Source organism: Schistocerca gregaria, chromosome 1 (assembly GCF_023897955.1).
Source record: "Schistocerca gregaria isolate iqSchGreg1 chromosome 1, iqSchGreg1.2, whole genome shotgun sequence".
Taxonomy (NCBI): domain Eukaryota; kingdom Metazoa; phylum Arthropoda; class Insecta; order Orthoptera; family Acrididae; genus Schistocerca; species Schistocerca gregaria.
Genome location: NC_064920.1, coordinates 829950537 through 829970914, shown reverse-complemented (window position 1 = coordinate 829970914; position 20378 = coordinate 829950537). Strand labels below are relative to the sequence as shown.

Sequence of the window (20378 nt, the reverse complement as noted above, 5' to 3'; positions counted from 1 at the left end):
CAATTGTGTATCATTTATTACACGTAGCTTGTCACCTGCAACCAAATGATGTTGTTGAGATATTTTGTTAGGAGTTAATCTATCATCTAAACGTAATTTAGTTTTTCGTGATTTTTCGCACCTATATTCGTTTTTACTTATGTTTTCGTGTGGCAAGCTCTCTTATTTTCAGCATCATGGTGAGGTGTTGTGATACAAACATAAATGTAACACATATTTTACAAATAAGACCGTAAAAGCACTTTGCACTTCACCAAAACACAGCGTAATTGTGGTTGTTGTGTGTCCCAGCCCAGTCAGTGTTCATTTGTTCACCAGTGAGTTCGGCGCCAAACTTAAATTTTGTTTACATTTTATCTAGGTATGTGTGTGCCTCATTGCTGAAGAACACGAGGGCTTCATGAAGCAGGTTTTCAACCAAGGCTTCACATCTATTTTTTCACGGAACAGAATTACATGGATTAAATGTGTGCACAACTGCCAGTTTGTATCGCTGAAATTTCAAGCCTTCATGAAGAATTTGTCTCACTATTGATCAGAAATAGCAAAAGCTGTTGTGGGTTTGCTCGCAGATCACTTGGTGGGGAATTCAAGAGCATCAGCCTTACTTTCTTGATGTTTTCTGGTGCCCTGGTGGTTTCCGAAGGTCCTGGTTTCTTTTTCTGCAGGTTACCAGTATTCATGAATGTGTCCACTCACAGCAATAGATTTTTGATCAGGAACAAGGCCTTGCAGGCGCAATATTGAATTGTTCCTGAATGCATGTTAGGCTGCAATGACTGAAGGGCCATTGAAAAAGTAAATTGCTATGGTGGAAGCCTTTTCTTCTCTCACCCATTGCATTATTGCTATTAAACTCACTTAAAAAAAGAAGGGGGGGGGGGGGTTGCTGCCCTTTTGAATGCACTCAATCTCACACAATAATACGTAATGGCTTCTGTGTGTGTGATGTGTTTTCAAATAAGGAAGTTCCTGCTCTGCACCTTGTATATACTTCAAATGCACGTAATATTTTTGTGATTCTGTGATGGAAGAAGCATACTTATTTTTCAAAAGATTTGACATTTTCCCCCACTCTCTCCATTTGGCTGTATTTCATATTACACAATACGAATAATCTGGAAGAGTTCATACTATAGTAATCTGTGCATAAATAGTATAGGACTAAAGGGAACCACTCACTCAATAGCAGAATCATTGAGTTGTTGGTTAACTAGCTTCTCGCAGGGAGGCAGCTGTTTTCTGGCTAGAAATTCAGGAGGGAAGTATGGCAGATGCATGGTCCAGACGTGATGCATGGGTACTGTAGCTGGTGGGATATGGCATGCGGTAAAGTGTCATGGAAATTTATCATTGCCACACATTGTTATGTTCCGGAACCCTCCTGGTATCAATCTCCTTTAACCAACCATCCACACACCTTCCACCTAACAGTTTCCCATTCCCCACCCCACCTCACCCCAGCCCACATCTCCTGGCCGCTTAAGAGCGCCGCACCCCACTGGCTCCATTACCTGTTTATCATTTGCCTAGCCTATGCACCTGCTGCCCTTCCTTCCTGCATTCTTTAGACAGCAGACCTGCTGCCTTCCTCTGAGCCACTAGCCAAATGCCCCCCAACCCTTTTGCCTGTCTCCTGTATCTCCCTCCCTCTACCCACCCCATGGCACCCCACCCAGTCCACTGCAAAATGCAGACCGGCCATCGTGTGTTCAGCTTGCATGATGTAGGGGCTCGAGTGTGTGTGTGTGTGTGTGTGTGTGTGTGTGTGTGTGTGTGTGTGTGTGTGTGTGTACACACTCCAGCTCAGCAAAGAATGTATTTAAAAAGCTAGCGTGTTTTCTTTCTCTTTTGTGTGTGCCAGTGCATGAGCCAGTGCTTCTGCTATTCAGTGACTGGTGTCCTTTGCTCCTGAAGTGTTAACATTCTACCTTTACTTTTCTATATAATCTAAGGAATTATTCAAACACCAACAGATTGGCACACATTCCTTGTGTGAAGTCTTTTTGTTTTGTGCCCCTTACATTTTTATTAATTTTGTAGTCTTCAGAAATTGTCTTCACTAATGTGTCATGAATGCCTGGTCTTAAGCAGCCTAAATTTAATAAAAATAATTGATTTTCCATTTCTCATTGGACTTGCTCACTGTCAAAATAGCGACTGTAGAATAACTCTCCCATTTGCTCATTTAAAGACTAATAAACTAATGAGATAGTATCTAAAGAAATGCTGGTATTTTTTGCTTGATACACAGGAAACATTCCTATACTATTAACCCTATTTGGTAATCAATCTCAACGTTAAGTAGGGTTTCACAGCACTCGTTTACTTTCTTGTTGGTATCAAGTTTTTTAGGACCTAAGCTGTAGTGTTTGATATAATTTTCTCCATAACATTTAATTTTCCTTGAAACATAGTTAAGAGGTCATGAAGATACTTGGTTAAACAGTTGACAGTGAGAGAACCCTAATAATTTGATCAGAAATTATGCATTCAGTTTTGAAATTAGACCTGTTTTGTAGTAAACATTTTGAACAATGCGTAAGAGTTTGTAATGTAAACACCTACACCTGAAGTTTCTAACAGTTTCTTAAAGTGTATAAGATCAAGCCTGAGGCAAAAAGATATGTCTCAAAACCAGATGTTACAAAGCAAACATGAAATACTTATACATTCTCCTCACTATCCATAAAAACATTATTGTACTGTCATAGTCACTGGAAATCCATCAGCAACAAAAAATAAGAAATGACTAATGTTGGCCATTAATTTAGTCAGTATATGCATTTCATTAATAACTTTTAGACAAAAACAACCGTGCCATGTTTTGCATGTCGTAAGTTGATTATAGCTATATTGTGCAGATACAGCTGCAACTACATTTTCCTGCAACATTCCCTAACTATGTTTTTATATTGATCTTTATCACACAGAACATGCAGATGGCGTAATTCATGAGTCTGATCTCGACACGGACGAGACCGAGACAGATGAGGATTTCTACGACCAGCATCCTCAGCGACAAGCCAATAGACTACTTGCTGAGAAAAGAAACCGCTTGATGTTACTGGCAGCTGTTGCTCCAGCCAGCAATGGAACAGCTCAGTTGGCACAACAACTACAAGAACTGAATCAGCAACAGCAGCAGCATCATCAGCATCAAGAACAGCATCAGTACCAGAGGCAAGAAGAGGTACAGCAACAGCAGCAGCAGCAACACCACCACCACCACCACCATCACCATCACCAACAACAACAACAACAACAACAACAAGACGACCAACAGCAGATACAGCAAGTGCCACCACAGCAGACATTGCAACAGATGCAGCCACAACATCATGTAAGAATAGGGTCTGGTACTCTTTCAGGAGAGTCAAGGAAAATCAGGACCAGAAAAAGGAAGCGTGCTGTGCTTACAGATGCGAGAACAGGGTCAACGTCTTTAGCTGCCAGTTCAGAGATGGCTGTGCGACCTTTGGGTACATTGCCATTGACCACATATCGGGACTCATCTGGTGTTGTCACTCAGACTCCTATATCTGAAAGCACTTCTGTAACGTCTACAACTTCTGCAGTTCGGACAACTGGAGGCAGTGGTTCAGAGGGTGAAAATAAAAGACTGTCAAAGAGGCGACGTGTACCAAAGCGCTTCTATGGAGATTCTAGTGATGAGGACGGGGAGACACCTGTGACACCACAACCGAAATGGCGCAAGACTGGTAGTAGTGGTGGTGGTGGTGTTGGTGGTAGCAGTGCATCTGTTGTTTCCGTTGGTGCGCCACATACGCCATCTCATGTACCTGAACCACCGCATCTTCCAATCAGACAACAGGTATTCCATTTTTCATTCTAACTACTCAATAAGTAAGGAAATATATCTCTTAAATTCTTTGAATTCCATGTGTCATTTCTCTCTCTCTCTCTCTCTCTCTCTCTCTCTCTCTCTCTCTCTCTCTCTCTCTCTCTCTCTCTCTCTTTCTCTCTCTCTCCCCCTCCCTCCCTCCCCCTCCCCCTCCTTCTCCCTCCTTCCCCCACCCTCCCCCACCCTCCTCCATTTCCCTTTGCCCCAGCCACCCAGCCTCTCACAGCAGCCTAAGTTCAGATTGTGAGTTTCGATATTTGATCTAAGGCTACATTCACTGTTTTCTAGAATCTGGAATCTTCATGCTTCAGACCTGTTAATTTTGTATCACTGTAAACTCTGCTGCATAAATGCCTGGTTATAGATTTTTTATGCCTCATCTATCATTTTTTAAGTCAGTGTATGTCATTTGGTTCCCTGCCCGGTGAATGTCTTTCAATTTGTCCAACTTTGGCAGTTTGTGCATCAGTTTTTCTGTTTATTAAATCAAACAGTTATTTACTTGCCATCAAAGGCAGAGAGAAACTATTCCAGACCATTGAGCCAGTGATATGGTCATACTCCATTGACTCACATAGTGTTTATTACAACATTAGCACCATTGAGTTTTTTTTTGAGTTCAATAAAAACACACTAGCTATGTGAATTTTTCAAGCACAGTAGACCTAATTAAGAGTTTACTTTTCTTTGCTTCACCAAGTTCTTTATTTCCACTCTGACATTTGATCTTTATTCACTTAGTAAAAGTGGTTGGAATGTCCGTTCACTAACCCATTATCCACTTTTTTTTTAATTTGTCATAGAAACAACATTTTCTGCAATTAGTTTCAGAGAACTGCAGATGGTTATGTCTTTCAATCAGCTCCTATAACATCTCGATTGATTCTAGGAAGTATTGCTTATGGGTTTGGATTTGTGTGTGTGTTTGAAGATTCCTTGTCCTTCTGAGAATCTTTTGTAATTCTAGACTGCACTGCTGAGCAATTTAGTAGCTGTGCAACAAAAATATTATGTTGTCTGATACTTAGATATATTGTACTTGTTTAAAAAGATTAAGTGACAAATTAGTTTTGAGGTTTTTTCCTCTTTAATCTTCCATTTTAATGTACAGATGAAGAAACTTCGTAACACTTCAGATTAATTACTGGGTAAGTTAGTGTTTATTCAGGTGATTTAACATTTTTTCTGTTGCCAGTAAATCAGGCCTTTTATCAGTTACTGAGGCACTAAAAGGGAGCCAAAGTAACTGGCTATTACGATTGTTTCAGCCAGTATCAAAAAATTATTGTCCATTGTTATAGACAGTCAAGGCAGTGGAGCTTGCACATTCCAGATATAGTCAGTGGCAGAGACCTGTCCCTTCTGAGGTTGTTCTAAATCAGGGCTTAACAACTTGATTATGAGTTGAGCAGAACAGTTACGGTGTGGTGAGGAGTGAGAGAAATGTGCACACATCATGTGGTCTCAACAACTCAGGAGACATGCTAACAGGGAGGATCACTTTTGACATTGGTGCCCTCTAATAGCAGCAGTGGGAAGTTGGCATTGTGTAGCACTGACACCATCTTTGCACTCCAGTCTGCAGTGCATTGTACAGAAAATATGGGTTAACAAAATGTATAGTGTATCGTAAAATGCTGAATACTCTCAGGAAGTTCAGTTTACTAAGGCATTACACATCTTACCACATCAAAGTATACACAGATGCAAAATGTGAAGGGCCTGAGCATGTATAAGGAGTTTTAAATCTTAAAAGGAGCTCTTTGAAGAGTAAGAAAAAGTTAATGTGTAATTTGGATGAACTACAGAACTGCACTACTTTTAGCAAAGTCCTTGCACTCTTTCACAAATAGTGATTTAATGAAAGAATGCCTTTCTGCTTGTGTTTATATGTCTTTTGTACTTTGGTAATCATTGTTGCCACAACTGTGGTGTGGTCACTGATACCAGTATTGATGTGGACATCCCCAAAGAGATCAGGTCTATTTTTTGCCATTAGATCCAATATATTTTCATCATGAGTGGGGTTCCTATCTATCTGTTCTAGGTAGTTTTCAGAGAAGGCATGTAGCAAAGTTTCACAGGATGTCTTATCATGCCCACCACTAACAAAACTGTATTTTTCTCAGATAATTGTTGGATGATTAAAAGTCTATGCTGATGATTACAGTATGACTGGGGGAAATCTGTACAAGTGAACTGAGGTTTTCTCTAAAGTATTCAGTTACATCAGGAGATGAGTCTGGTGGGCAATAGAAGGATCCAGTTATCATTGTATGCCCACCCATGATACTGAGTCTTGCCCAAGCAGTCGTACATGCTGCCTGAATTTCTGTCTCAGTGGATTTGAGTTTGTCTGCTGCGACAGATACACCACCTCCATTTCCCATTTGCCTATCCTTTCGATGTACCCTTAAACTTTCCCTAAAAATCTCACTGCTGTCAATTTTGGGTTTCAACCAGCTTTCTGTATGTAGTATTATGTGAGCCTCACTGCTTTTTAAGAGTGGTTCAACGTCTGGCACTCTGCTGAAAATGCTTTGTAAGTTTACCATTAGGATATGAATACTCTCATCTGTGTTAAGCATTTCTTTCAATCTTACCCTGGTACTTCTAGGTTTCCTACAGCTATAATTATCTGGATTGGATGGGGAGTTGCCTGATCTAAAAGAACTCTTTTGTGCACCCCACACAGTCGGTTACATGAGTAGCAGCCTCTGATGTGAAGTGTGCACCTGACCTATCTTGGGGGACCCTACAGTTCGCAACTCTATGGGCCAAGTCCAGGAAGTTGCAGCCTAGCTTGTCACATAACTTTTGAAGTATCAGGTTCAGTCCTTCAATTTGACTCAGAGCCAAATGGCAACAATCAGTTCTGTGGACAGTCCTGCAAATTGTGAGAGCTTCGTTGGAACTCAACATGCAAGGCTGGTCTTCTCAACCTTCTCTGCCAGTTTCTGGAATTACCAAAGGATGACCCCAGAGCCCAGATGACAGGTATTGTTTGTTCCAATGTGCCCCACAATCTGCAGTTGGTTGCACCTTGTTAACTAAGTGGTAAGGCCAAAATAGCCTTTTCAACATTTAGTGTGCCTGGTATCCTGTCCTGTCCCTTGCTGCCATTTCCCTAAGAGGTACATCATTCGCCATACATTTGAGCTGCTGATTATTAATAGATCACTACCCTTTTGCGTTGCCTCCTCCTGACACCGGACAAAAGAGGTTTTCCCCAAGACAGGTGAGGTGAGTTCCACTGGCTCAGTTTCAGTGAAAGACCGCACCTCAAATTTGTTGGTTAGGGGTATCAGTTCAGTACAACACTCTTGAGTCCTTCTTGGTCCCTGTCCACCCTGAATGCCTAGATCTATTGTTGGCACACCACTTACAATCAAGTGGGTGGGTAAAGACAGATCCTGTGCATTCTGCAGAGGAGACAGGATCCACAGGAGAGATTAGTACATGTATCTCTGGTACAGGTATCACAGGTACATGACCCTTGGGAGCTCTCCCAATACACCAATATGCAGCAGCTGCCAGTTTTGACAGTAATCGGAGCGATTTCCAGTTGCTTTTGAAGTCAAACAACACATCCCATGTTTGAGGATAGGCCTACCATTCTCAAAAATTTTAAAAGAGCACAATGCAGTTTAAGAGTAACAGTTGACAGTAGGTCATAGAGGCACTCACGAAATTTCACAATATATCACAATACAAACGGGTATTGATTCAATCAATGAAAGATTATGCAGAAGCAATGCAAACAGTAAAATATGTGAATCTAGAACTTTAAATTGACACACAATCTTATACATCTACATCTACATCTACATGACTACTCTGCAATTCACATTTAAGTGCTTGGCAGAGGGTTCATCGAACCACAATCATACTATCTCTCTACTATTCCACTCCCGAACAGCGAGCGGGAAAAACGAACACCTAAACCTTTCTGTTCGAGCTCTGATTTCTCTTATTTTATTTTGATGATCATTCCTACCTATGTAGGTTGGGCTCAACAAAATATTTTCGCATTCGGAAGAGAAAGTTGGTGACTGAAATTTCGTAAAAAGGTCTCGCCGCGACGAAAAACGTCTATGTTGTAATGACTTCCATCCCAACTCGTGTATCATATCTGCCACACTCTCTCCCCTATAACGCGATAATACAAAACGAGCTGCCCTTTTTTGCACCCTTTCGATGTCCTCCGTCAATCCCACCTGGTAAGGATCTCACACCGCGCAGCAATATTCTAACAGAGGACGAACGAGTGTAGTGTAAGATGTCTCTTTAGTGGACTTGTTGCATCTTCTAAGTGTCCTGCCAAAGAAACGCAACCTTTGGCTCGCCTTCCCGACAATATTATCTATGTGGTCTTTCCAACTGAAGTTGTTCGTAATTTTAACACCCAGGTACTTAGTTGAATTGACAGCCTTGAGAATTGTACTATTTATCGAGTAATCGAATTCCAACGGATTTCTTTTGGAACTCATGTGGATCATCTCACACTTTTCGTTATTTAGCGTCAACTGCCACCTGACACACCATACAGCAATCTTTTCTAAATCGCTTTGCAGCTGATACTGGTCTTCGGATGACCTTACTAGACGGTAAATTACAGCATCATCTGCGAAGAGTCTAAGAGAACTGCTCAGATTGTCACCCAGGTCATTTATATAGATCAGGAACAGTAGAGGCCCCAGGACGCTTCTCTGGGGAACACCTGATATCACTTCAGTTTTACTCGATGATTTGCCGTCTATTACTACGAACTGCGATCTTCCTGACAGGAAATCACGAATCCAGTCGCACAACTGAGATGATACCCCATAGCTCCGCAGCTTGATTAGAAGTCGCTTGTGAGGAACGGTGTCAAAAGCTTTCTGGAAATCTAGAAATACGGAATCAACTTGAGATCCCCTGTCGATAGCGGCCATTACTTCGTGCGAATAAAGAGCTAGCTGCGTTGCACAAGAGCGATGTTTTCTGAAGCCATTCTGATTACGTGTCAATAGATCGTTCCCTTCGAGGTGATTCATAATGTTTGAATACAGTATATGCTCCAAAACCCTACTGCAAACCGACGTCAATGATATAGGTCTGTAGTTAAATGGATTACTCCTACTACCCTTCTTGAACACTGGTGCGACCTGCGCAATTTTCCAATCTGTAGGTACAGATCTATCGGTGAGCGAGCGGTTGTATATGAGTGCTAAGTAGGGAGCTATAGTATCAGCGTAATCTGAAAGGAACCTAATCGGTGTACAATCTGGACCTGAAGACTTGCCTGTATCAAGCGATTTGAGTTGCTTCGCAACCCCTAAGGTATCTACTTCTAAGAAACTCATGCTAGCAGATGTTCGTGTTTCAAATTCTGGAATATTTCATTCGTCTTCCCTGGTGAAGGAATTTCGGAAAACTGCGTTCAATAAATCCGCTTTAGCGGCACAGTCGTCGATAACAGTACCATCGGCACTGCGCAGCGAAGGTATTGACTGCGTCTTGCCGCTTGTGTACTTTACATACGACCAGAATTTCTTCGGATTTTCTACCAAATTTTGAGACAATGTTTAGTTGTGGAACATATTAAAGGCATCTCGCATCGAAGTACGTGCCAAATTTCGCGCGTCTGTAAATTTTAGCCCATCTTCTGGATTTTGCGTACTTCTGAACTTCGCATGCTTTTTCCGTTGCCTCTGCAACAGCGTTCGGACCTTTTTTGTGTACCACAGGGGATCCGTTCCATCTCTTACCAATTTATGAGGTATGAATATCTCAATTGCTGTTGCTACTATATCTTTGAATTTGAGCCACATCTCGTCTACATTCGCATAGTCAGTTCGGAAGGAATGGAAATTGTCTTTTAGGAAGGCTTCTAGTGGCACTTTATCCGCTTTTTTAAATAAAATTATTTTGCGTTTGTTTCTGATGGATTTGGAAGAAATGGTATTGAGCCTAGCTACAATGACCTTGTGATCACTAATCCCTGTATCAGTCATGATGCTCTCTATCAGCTCTGGATTGTTTGTGGCCAAGAGGTCAAGTGTGTTTTCGCAACCATTTACAATTCGCGTGGATTCGTGGACTAACTGCTCGAAATAATTTTCGGAGAATGCATTTAGGACAATCTCGGAAGACGTTTTCTGCCTACCACCGGTTTTGAACAAGTATTTTTGCCAACATACCGAGGGTAGGTTGAAGTCCCCACCAACTATAACCGTATGAGTGGGGTATTTATTTGTTACGACACTCAAACTTTCTCTGAACTGTTCCGCAACTGTATCATCGGAGTCTGGGGGTCGGTAGAAGGAGCCAATTATTAACTTAATTCGGCTGTTAAGTATAACCTCCACCCACACCTCAAACAAGGGAAAATTCCTGTCACCTTTTATATGTAAACAAATATGTGTATTTCTGGATTTTTCACTTAGGTGATTCTGTGCACACTTCTACCCTGGCAAGCTGAAGAACAACACTGCAGCATAAGTTTATTTCAACCAAAAGTGCTAAAATGTGCAGCACCAACAAAGCATGTTCCTGTTACAGCTAACAATGCTAATAAGACTATGCCCAGTAAAATAGTGTGGTGTCAAGCCAATGTTCAGATTGGTGATGGCTTTACATATTGATATGAAACTAGGTGTACATCTGTGCTTATCCTGAACAATTTATGTAATTCTGTCTTTCTGCTAGAGATTACCTTTTGTTGCCCAAGATTTCTTTCATAGAAATGTATTTAGAAATAGATTAAATTAGCATTCACATCCATTGTGCTGATGATTTGCAGGTTCTTTCTAAAGGTACCTGTAGTGAGCTCATTACTGTAATTAAGTTAATTGTTTATCTAATTAATAAGAGTCGTAGTTGTCATGTATTCTGCTATGGCTAACTGGCCATCAAGATCTGGTACTCATGTAAAATTAGATGGTGATGAACATTTTTTGTATATTGTGTATTTGTAGTTTTGTATAGGAGGACATAGTCAATAATATGACATTTTCTTTATACTTTTACAAAATTAGCTGCTCCTTGTTGTTTTTACATAGGTTTACAACTAGCTTGTTTTTGTATTTGTGCCATTTTCAAGTGTTCCTGATGACTTCACATTTATATATCATTTTAATCTAGCTCTATGTAACGATACTATGATATTTTTATTTTATATTCAAATCTAGATGGAGTGACACCCATAAAACTTTTGGAATGCTATTTCTTTTACTTACTAAGTTGTTAATCTAGATCACGTATTTACTTCCTATAGAAATTTATTGTCAAATGACAGATTGTTCAATTGATGCATTATGTTTACATGTAATTTATATATTTGGTACTCAGAAATATTTTTTGCCACAGATACTTTACATTTTGTAGATGTGTGATCTTAATGTTGTCTATTGTTTTCTGTTTATCGTGTATTGTTCAACCCTCTTCTTTTCTATTATATTAACTCAGTTTTACAGATAGTTTTTATGTTTGAGGTCCATTTGTTCATTTAGGGTGTGATTCGGATATCTATTTGTGTGTGTATAAATTTTAGGTTCATCCAAAATGTTCATGTTTTGACCTTTTGGTATCCTGTGTAGAATTGTCAAAGCATTTTTGATTGTGTTCACTCTATGGTTTTTATTTCTGAAGTATAGGTAAAAATGTAATTGGTTACACTAACAAAATAAAAACCACCAAGTGAGCACAATCGGAAACGCTTTAAAAATTCTACATATGGTACCAAAAAGTCAAACTATGAACAATTTGGAAGAACTAGAAATTTATACACACACAAGTAGTTATCCAAGTGAGATCCTAAACGAACAAATTGATCACAAACAAAACAACTATCTTGAGAACTGTAGTAATGTAACAGAAAAACAGGGATGAGCAAAACATATAAAACAGAAAACAATAGACAATATTAAGATCGCACATCTACATAATGCAAAATATCACCGATAAAAAATATTTCTGACCACCAAAGATATAATTTACTTGTAAACATAGTGCACCAATGGAACAATCTGTCATTTGACAAGTGTCAAACAAAACATGAAATTTCTATAGGAGATAAATATGTGACCTATATTAACAACATAGTAAATAAAAGAAATAATGTTCCAAGATGTTTTACGGGACATGACTCCATCTAGATTTAAGAATAAGATAAAAATATAATAGTGTTGTTACATAGATGCAGAATAAAATGATATATCAATGCAATGTTGTCAGAAATACTTGAAAATGACACAAATACCAAAACCAAACTTGTCATGAACCTATATGAAAACAACAAATATTAAACTATCAGCTAATATTTTAAAAATATGAAGATGTCATATTGTGACCTTTTGCAAGCTGCGGGCTCAGCAGAGAAGAGATTATAGTCAATAATGTTGTCTACAAAGGTGAACTGTCCTGCACAGTTTTGATGGGAAACTTTATAACAAAGATTGCACTGTAAATGTTCAGTAATATTTCTGTATCATTGTTTTGCTCAGACTCCTTAAAGTTAATTTTGGAATCACCACAAATCATTATTTGCTCTCTTTCAGCAGACAAAACACGGATCCAAAATTTTCGAACTACTTCTGAACATTTCCCAGTGGTGATTTGTTGAGGGGAGAGAGAGAGAGAGAGAGAGAGAGAGAGAGAGAGAGAGAGAGAGAGAGAGAGAGACGGGATGTGGCATATGCTGTGATGTTAGGCATTATGACTTCATAAGTAAATGCTTGCATGTGGTGATTAGCATAAAAACTACATGTGGCTATAGTTTGGAATTTGCAATTTTTCACATAACATGGACAACTGCTGCATTTTCCACATTCCTTCTACAATAGAAAGCAGCTAATTTACAGTCTTCAACATGCAAAATTTCCATTCCCCCATTTACATGACACTCAGTTAGATAAAGTACATCTGCTAAATTTTTCACTTCATATTTCACTTAGGTGTATTGTAATATTATAAACCTTGTTTATCAAAGCTGAACTATAATGGTGACTGAAACTAAATGTACTCTCCAATTTATCTATTCTACAGTATTTGGAACATTATGTACTTTAATCTCTTTCACTAGGAGGAAACGGGAGTCCCCCACACACTGTCAATTACAGAAATTTGTCATGTGTGATACATCCCACCTTGTTCCCAGCATTTTTTTAAAAGTTAAGCTGTTCTTTTCCTTCCTGTTGAGATGTAGTCTTCATTTTGTGTATTCTAACCCCTCAATAGCACCATCTGGTCATCTCTCATTTGGATTTCTTTAAAGCCTGCAGCAACTCTCTAAGTTACCAGTTAATTTGTTTTATACCTTTTAGCCAAGTTCCAGGTCAGGACTACAGCACATATACAACTCTGTGACTTTTTAAAATGTATCGTGCCTGGATAGTTCAATCAGTGAACATGTGCCCATAAAATATAATTGTTTCAGTTTGAGGCCTGGTGCAGCAGGCAGTTTTACTCTGCCAGTAAGTTTCAAATTGATGTACAGTCCATAGCACAGTGAATATTCATTCTGTGAAACAACTCATGTTTGTTATTCAGTTTGATAGTGAATGAGCTCTGCAGACTAATCCCTCTTTGCCATGACCTGTAATATTTTCCCATGTACCAATTTCTGTTTCCTCTAACTGCCCTAATTCAAAATTTGTGGCCACAAGGTCTGCATGAAGGTCACAATTTCTAGCTTCCTTTCCAGAGAATTTACGTTCCTAATCAGGCACTCCTTTTTCTACTCCACTGCATTCACCCATATCACACCAGAATTTATCACTGCATTCACCCATATCACACCAGAATTTATCACTACAGAACACCCACTCACCCACTTATCTACAATGGTGTCCACATTTATCACCAAAAGCAGTGGAGGTATTAATAGATGGCAAAATCCGTATCACTTCAGGCAGGGGGGTTACCTTCATGGTCTTAGATGTCATTGAATTTAGCATTTGTTAAAATTTAGGAGTAAGTAAGAAATATGTAATTTTTTTTTGATTTCTCAAAAAAAAAAAAATTAAAATAATCCTGCCCTGAGATACAGGCCTCCAAAGATGACATTGTGAACACAATTTTGAAGATAAGTTGGACAGGTTTTATTTTAAAAAGACACATTTTTTAACTTTCAAAGGTAAGAAAGTTGATTCTTACTAATTTATTTGTTACAGTGTTTGTTTCCATTGTCTTTGTTGCAGTTATTTTTCAATTTCATTGTTGCGGATATTTCTTACACTTCGTGGTAGTTTCGTGTCAGTTTCTTTGTCATGGTTGTTCATTGCAGATTACTGTATTGTAGTTGTTAATGCTAGTTGTTTACTGAAGAGGTTTCTTAGAAACCTGAGACCATTCAGTGAGTTCTGTCTTTTCGTGAGGAATTTGCCAGTTGACACAGTTGCATTGTGTTTTGTGATACGGACTGAAATGTCTTCTGACTGGGGCCACAGGAGAGTCAAGTGTGCTGACTATTTGCATATGTATAAAAGAGTGGTATATAAGACAGACAAAAAAAACAGACTTTGTTCACCACACTCTTCAAAGTAGAAATTCCATCTTCAGAAGAAAATTTATCAAAATACTCTTGGGGCACCTCTTGCCAGAAATTTTTCACAAATGTCAATTCAGCTGTTGAATATTGTGCATCCTACAGTGAAAAGGTGCAAGTTTCAACTATTATTCCAGAGAAATTTTCAAACAAAACAATTTTGAACCACGTCCCGTCAGTATCAAAGTACATTGTAGACAAATCAAGAAATGTGAGGTCTGTAAAAGGAGTCTTTGGAAGACCAGAGCCCTATTATGGTCATTCTGTAGAAGCAGCTCAAGTTCAAATAGTGCAGTTATTTTATCTGGACGATAAATGGAACTGTTCTCGCCAGTGTGCCAACAAGGAAGACTATAACTGTAATAGTTGAAGGTCAAAAAGTTGTGAAAGTGAAGAGGTACAAGACTCACAGTATTAAAGAAACTTTTGCAATTTATAAGAGCATCTATACAACTTCTCATATTGGAAGATCAAAATTTTGCGCACTATGACCCTAAATGGGTAGTTCCACACGTACCCAGAGGTGTCTGTTTATGTGTGTACTGTGTGAATTTTGAACTTTATGTGGTAACTTTGAAGAACTTACTGGAGCATATGACACCTTGTTGGGAGTGTGAAATCATTAGTAGTCTCTGATGTAAAGTGAAAGACTTGTATTTGTCAAGAATGTGTTGCTGCCCTGGAAAGGGAGGATTGTCTTAACAGACGTTTGACGTGGAAGACGTGACAGATAACTCTGCCAAAATTACATACGCGACATGGGAGGAAAATAAACTAATAAAGACAACTGTTGCCTTTGACAGTTTCATTGATGAACTTGGTAAATGGTCAGTGGAAGCAGTAGCACAGCAGCATCTGAAGAAATTGCAACACCACCACATTGCAAAAGTTAAAGAGTGTGTACAGGCCAAAGAACTATGTTAACTGCTTCACTGTGATTTTGCTGAGAACTGGTCTGTAACTCTCCCACAAGAAGTACAAGGATATCATTGGAGAAGTGACCATGTTTCAATTTTTACAGGCGTGACGTATTTTCAAAACAAGACCGCAAGTGTTGCAGTTGTAAGTGATGACACAGGACATGAGTCAGCACATGGTGGGGCTAGTGATGTGCAAAATTCTTCAACTGCAAACAGGGGCAGAGGAGATCATCATCATTATTTCTGATGGTGCTCCTAGTCATTTTAAAAATTGCTATCAGCTGTTTGAATGGAGTAAGTCGCTTGTGCCAAATGACTGGGTATACAGTGCTACTTTTGTCACGGGAAGGGGCCTTGGGATGCTGTAGGCGGCCTGCTGAAGCACCATTTTACAAAACAATCTTTCCAGACCAAATACAGCTGAGATTCAGAATGCTAAGGATTTTACGAGAGTCGTGAAATCTTACACATCCACAGCCCTCATTCTTTTCTCCAAAGAGGAAATCGAAGAACTCCGTGAGAAGAAAAATGAAGAATGGTCCAAACATACTACTATGGAAGGAATTCAGAAGACACATTTTTGAATACAAAGTGATGTGCGAACTCATATTTCACGCACTTTAAAGAGCAAGAAAGAAGAAATATTGTTCATTCGACCGACACATCAGAAATAGCAGGATGATATACAGATTCACAACCTGAGAAGGGGGACATTTGTGGTGTGTGTGTGTGTGTGTGTGTGTGTGTGTGTGTGTGTGTGTGTGTGTCCTGTATTGCAGAGAGATTATAGACACCAGTTATGAGTTAAATGAAATTGTAGTGAACTTTATGCTACCACATGGACCAGCTGCTGGATATAGGTTTCCAGCTGAAGGACAGCAAAAACATCGTCAGGACTCACCTCCTGTTCACATTGTTTTGAAGATTGTAAGTGCTCAAATTCGTATTGGTTCAACAGGCAGGCATCTCACTATATCAAACGAAGATTCTGAAGCAGTGGAATACATTTTTAGTCCATTGATTGGCTAATTTCAGTACAAAGCAAAGTGCACAGAAGTTGTAGAAATTAAAACCATTAGGTGTTTGGAAATATCACATACATTTTGTAACCATTTACAATGCTAGGAAAATGAGTCTCTTAATTATCTTTCAAAACTAAAATCATGACCTAAAAGTGGAAGCTCTCCTTTTCAGGGAATGTAAATCTATTTGGTACTAATCAACAGAAAAAAATCAATACTTTATGGATTGGCATTTTTGGAAAAAAAAAATTCCATAAATTATATATAAAAAAAGTTCAGAATGCTATAGCAAAAGAACTTTGACAGATAAGTCCAAATGGATGATTTCTTTGTAATAAAACAATTATCTTTCAAATAAAAAAAAACCAACAAAATATCTATAACTGTTCTAGAGATAAAACATTTGCGAATTTTTTCCAAAATTCGCATCTTCTAAATGGTATGCACACTGTCATCTTTGGAGGGCTATATCTTGGAGCAGGTGCCTCCCCCCCCCCCCCCCCCTCCCCGCCCCGGAGAAAACGAAAAATAGGTGTTCCTTACTTACAAGGGGAAGGCCTCAGACACGGCCAACCAATTCAGCTCATATTTGGCGCCTAAACGAAGGACTCTTTAAGATATTTTGGGTCAACACCCCCGCAATTTTGAGAAAATCACCCCTAAAGGTTATGATGAGCAATGGACTCAAAATTGGAGGGATTGATAGATAATTGTAAATAGAGCATTTTTCATCATCAGGTATGGGATCCTAAAACGCATACTATTCCAGAAATCGACGAAAGAAACTTTTACAACTGTCACTTCTGTACCCACATGGTAAACTGTTTTCGCCGACAGCGGCGATAACGCAACGGCTAAGGTAACTGGCTGGGAATTATCGTTTGTATTTTTCCATATCTCAATTGATAGGGATAGAAGGGTTAATAAGGTAAGTAAATAAATAAGGAATGATAATAATAAGGTAGGCAAACTAATTACCCAAACGCCATGAGTTAGTAAAGTATTAAACTTTTAAGCCTTGTCACATGACAACAACTACGAATAAGAGTGCTTCGAATTCCTCTCGAGGGATCACAGATAGCCAACGGCGCGACACTTGTTTACAGCGAGGCACGGGACAGAATGCTCCCGGGGAGAGTTATGTTGTCCCAGTTGCCTCTTCGTCATATCATAGTTGTGAATCTGGAAGAGAGAAGGTGTCCAGCAAGAGCTTTATAGAGTTCAATCGGAAAGAGTTGTTTTCAGTCATTAGGCTGCCGCGAACCTCGCCGATACGTGTAGTGATTTTTCCATCATTAATGTGCCAAATGAAGTAAGTTTTGTGAATGAATACAGTGTTACTCGGTAAGTATCATATGATGAGTACTGTATGTAGTTTGTAGTAATTAGCTCGTCTGTTTATGCCACAGTAACTAGTTATTATTTGTTGTCATAACTTTCAGGTGCATAATCTGAGTAATTGAGGATGTACACCCTTCTACTAGTGCTGTAATATATAGTTGGGAGCCTGTCACAGACGATGGCAAACGGGAAGTACCGTCGCTGTGTTTTAGTTTGTAAAAGTGTTGCAATACAGATGCATTATCAATGCACTACCAGAACCAGCCAGGTCTGTTTCTCGGCGTTGCAGATTGATAGGAATTGCTATCGTCAAGAGATTTTTGGAGCTAACGAACGAAATGACTTTTCTTGATACTGAAGTACTATACCACGAAGATGAAGCAGAAGATGATTCAATGGAAGATATCCCGACTAGTGAGTCGCAAAATGGTCATAACACTTCGTAAATATCCACATCCTTGGGAGTATGTGCTTCATCTGTGCCGATGAGTATTACAAACCGGTTACTAAACGATTTAACTACAGTGCTATAGCCCTTGAAGCAAAAGTTAAGGCGGTAGCGCTAGCCAGGAATCATCCAAATTGGAACTTACAAACACTGCAAAATAACGGAGCAACAACAGCCCTGAAATGGAAGGAGGACTTGAAATTGTGGGAAAGTGATATCGTTAAAGAAGGGACAAGATACGACAAATACCAGGCGATAAATAAGTGGACATACGACCAATTTGTCGAGTCTCGTTGACGTTACGAGAATGTAACAATGAGAATACTTCAGGAGTGTGCTGCAGGTGCAGCTCTTCATTATACGGCCGACAAGGATTTTACGTTTGCTGCATCATTATCTTGGGCAAGAAATTTCAAATCGGAGTATAAAATTTGTCAGTGGCACATCACTAAATACGTTTCTCATAAGGAGTTACAAAATATGGAAGATATACAGAAAGTGGCGGCTCTTTTCAACACGCAAACGGCGTCATTGATGACCAGTTTTAATCGTGATTATGTGATCAACACCGATAAAACTTGATGCAAGTAACGGGTGAACATTTGACGCACATTATCGCATAAGGGAGAAAATGAACCCTTGTCGTAGTTGGTAGTAAAAACATACTAACACATTCGTACATGGCGCAATATGCCATTACAGCCTCTGGAAAAGTGTTGCCTCAGGTTTTCCTGTGTTTACAAGAAACGAATGTTACATTTGGTCCTCGGGTTATAGAAGAGGTCAATCTTTTAACCAACGCGTTGAAAAATGTTTACATTACCTGCTCCAAACTGACGAATGCGATTTACAGAACATTTCTTGAGAATGTTTTAAAACCATACGTTTCTGATAACAAGTTTTGCCTAGTATTGGATTCCTGGAGTGGACAAAGTAATACTGCAATACATGACACAATGTTTATAGATGGCGAGGGTCAGCCGACGTGCACAGTACAAGTAATACTTCCAAACTGCACACCTGTGTGTCAGCCATGTGATGTTTATTTCTGTCGCCAGCTAAAAACTTTATTTCCAGTGGGCTTCTGAAAACCCAGCGGGAATTGCACAACCACATGGATCCAATAACTATTTACAGCATAGTTCATAACCAGCTTTCAGCACCGGTTTTTCAGGCAATGATATCGTATGTGTGGTACGCATCAAAATTAATTCCCGAAAAAGATATATTTTTAAATGAAATCAAGTTTGTTTTCAACCGACTTTTCGGAAGGAACAGTGTAGCTTTTGAAATATTGCATTCATTAAATGTTCTTGGTGCAGTGAGTATATTTGTTTCACATTTTTATATGTTCGACGAAAAGTGAGGACACGTAACAGTGACTGGAAGAGCCATTGTAAAGTGACCTGGAGTAACATTTTAGTTGTTTAATAACCCAAGAGGGTTGAGAAATTTATTTGCCTACCTTATTATTATCATGCTTTATTGATTTACTTACCTTATTAACCCTCCTATCCCTATCAATTGAGATATGGAAAAATACAAACGAAAAGAATAACATCCATTAGGTTTCCTTGAGATTTGAACCCGGGTTCTCCAATGCCCAGCCAGTTACCTTAGCCGCTGCGCTGTCAGTGCTGTCGGCAAAAACTGTTTACGTTGTAGGTACGGAAGTGACATTTGTAAAAGTTTCTATCCTCGATTTCTGGAATAGTATGCGTTTTAGGATCCCATACCCGATGATGAAAAATGCTCTATTTACAATTATCTATCAATTCCGCCAATTTTGAGTTGATTGCTCTTCATAACTTTTAGGGGTGATTTTCTCAAAAACTCGGGGGCGTTGACCCAAAATATCTTAGATTCCTTCGTTTAAGGTTGTAAACAAGCGGCCTGCCAAACTTGAGCCGAATCGGTTGGCTGTGTCCGAGGCCTTCCCATTGTTAGTCCTTCAAATTAACATACGCTAAATTCAATAACATTGGAGACTATGAAGGTAAGATTTTTCCCTAGCCTACCCAAATTGATACGGACTATGCCAGGTATTAGTGTTAAACAAGTTAGAAAATTTAACTCGAGAGCACAGACACAACATAAAGAAAATAATTGTTCTCAATTTCATACCAGTAAGCAGTTTACATTTTATTTTCTGTTGTGAATAACCAGACACTTGAATAACAACAAATTCTAACTAATTAAAAGTTATCAACACAGTGATATTAATCTTGAATGGAATGACCTCCTCAGCGCCTAC

General features: G+C 39.2%; 1 protein-coding gene across 1 annotated transcript in view; it reads left to right on the top strand.

The window, feature by feature from the left end:
- LOC126271930 (uncharacterized) overlaps positions 1-20378 on the top strand; it is an 85601-nt gene that overhangs the window by 58650 nt on the left and 6573 nt on the right. The window contains exon 5 of the mRNA XM_049974349.1: positions 2934-3835. Coding sequence (XP_049830306.1) covers positions 2934-3835 — 902 coding nt within the window. The remainder of the gene's footprint in view (positions 1-2933; positions 3836-20378) is intronic.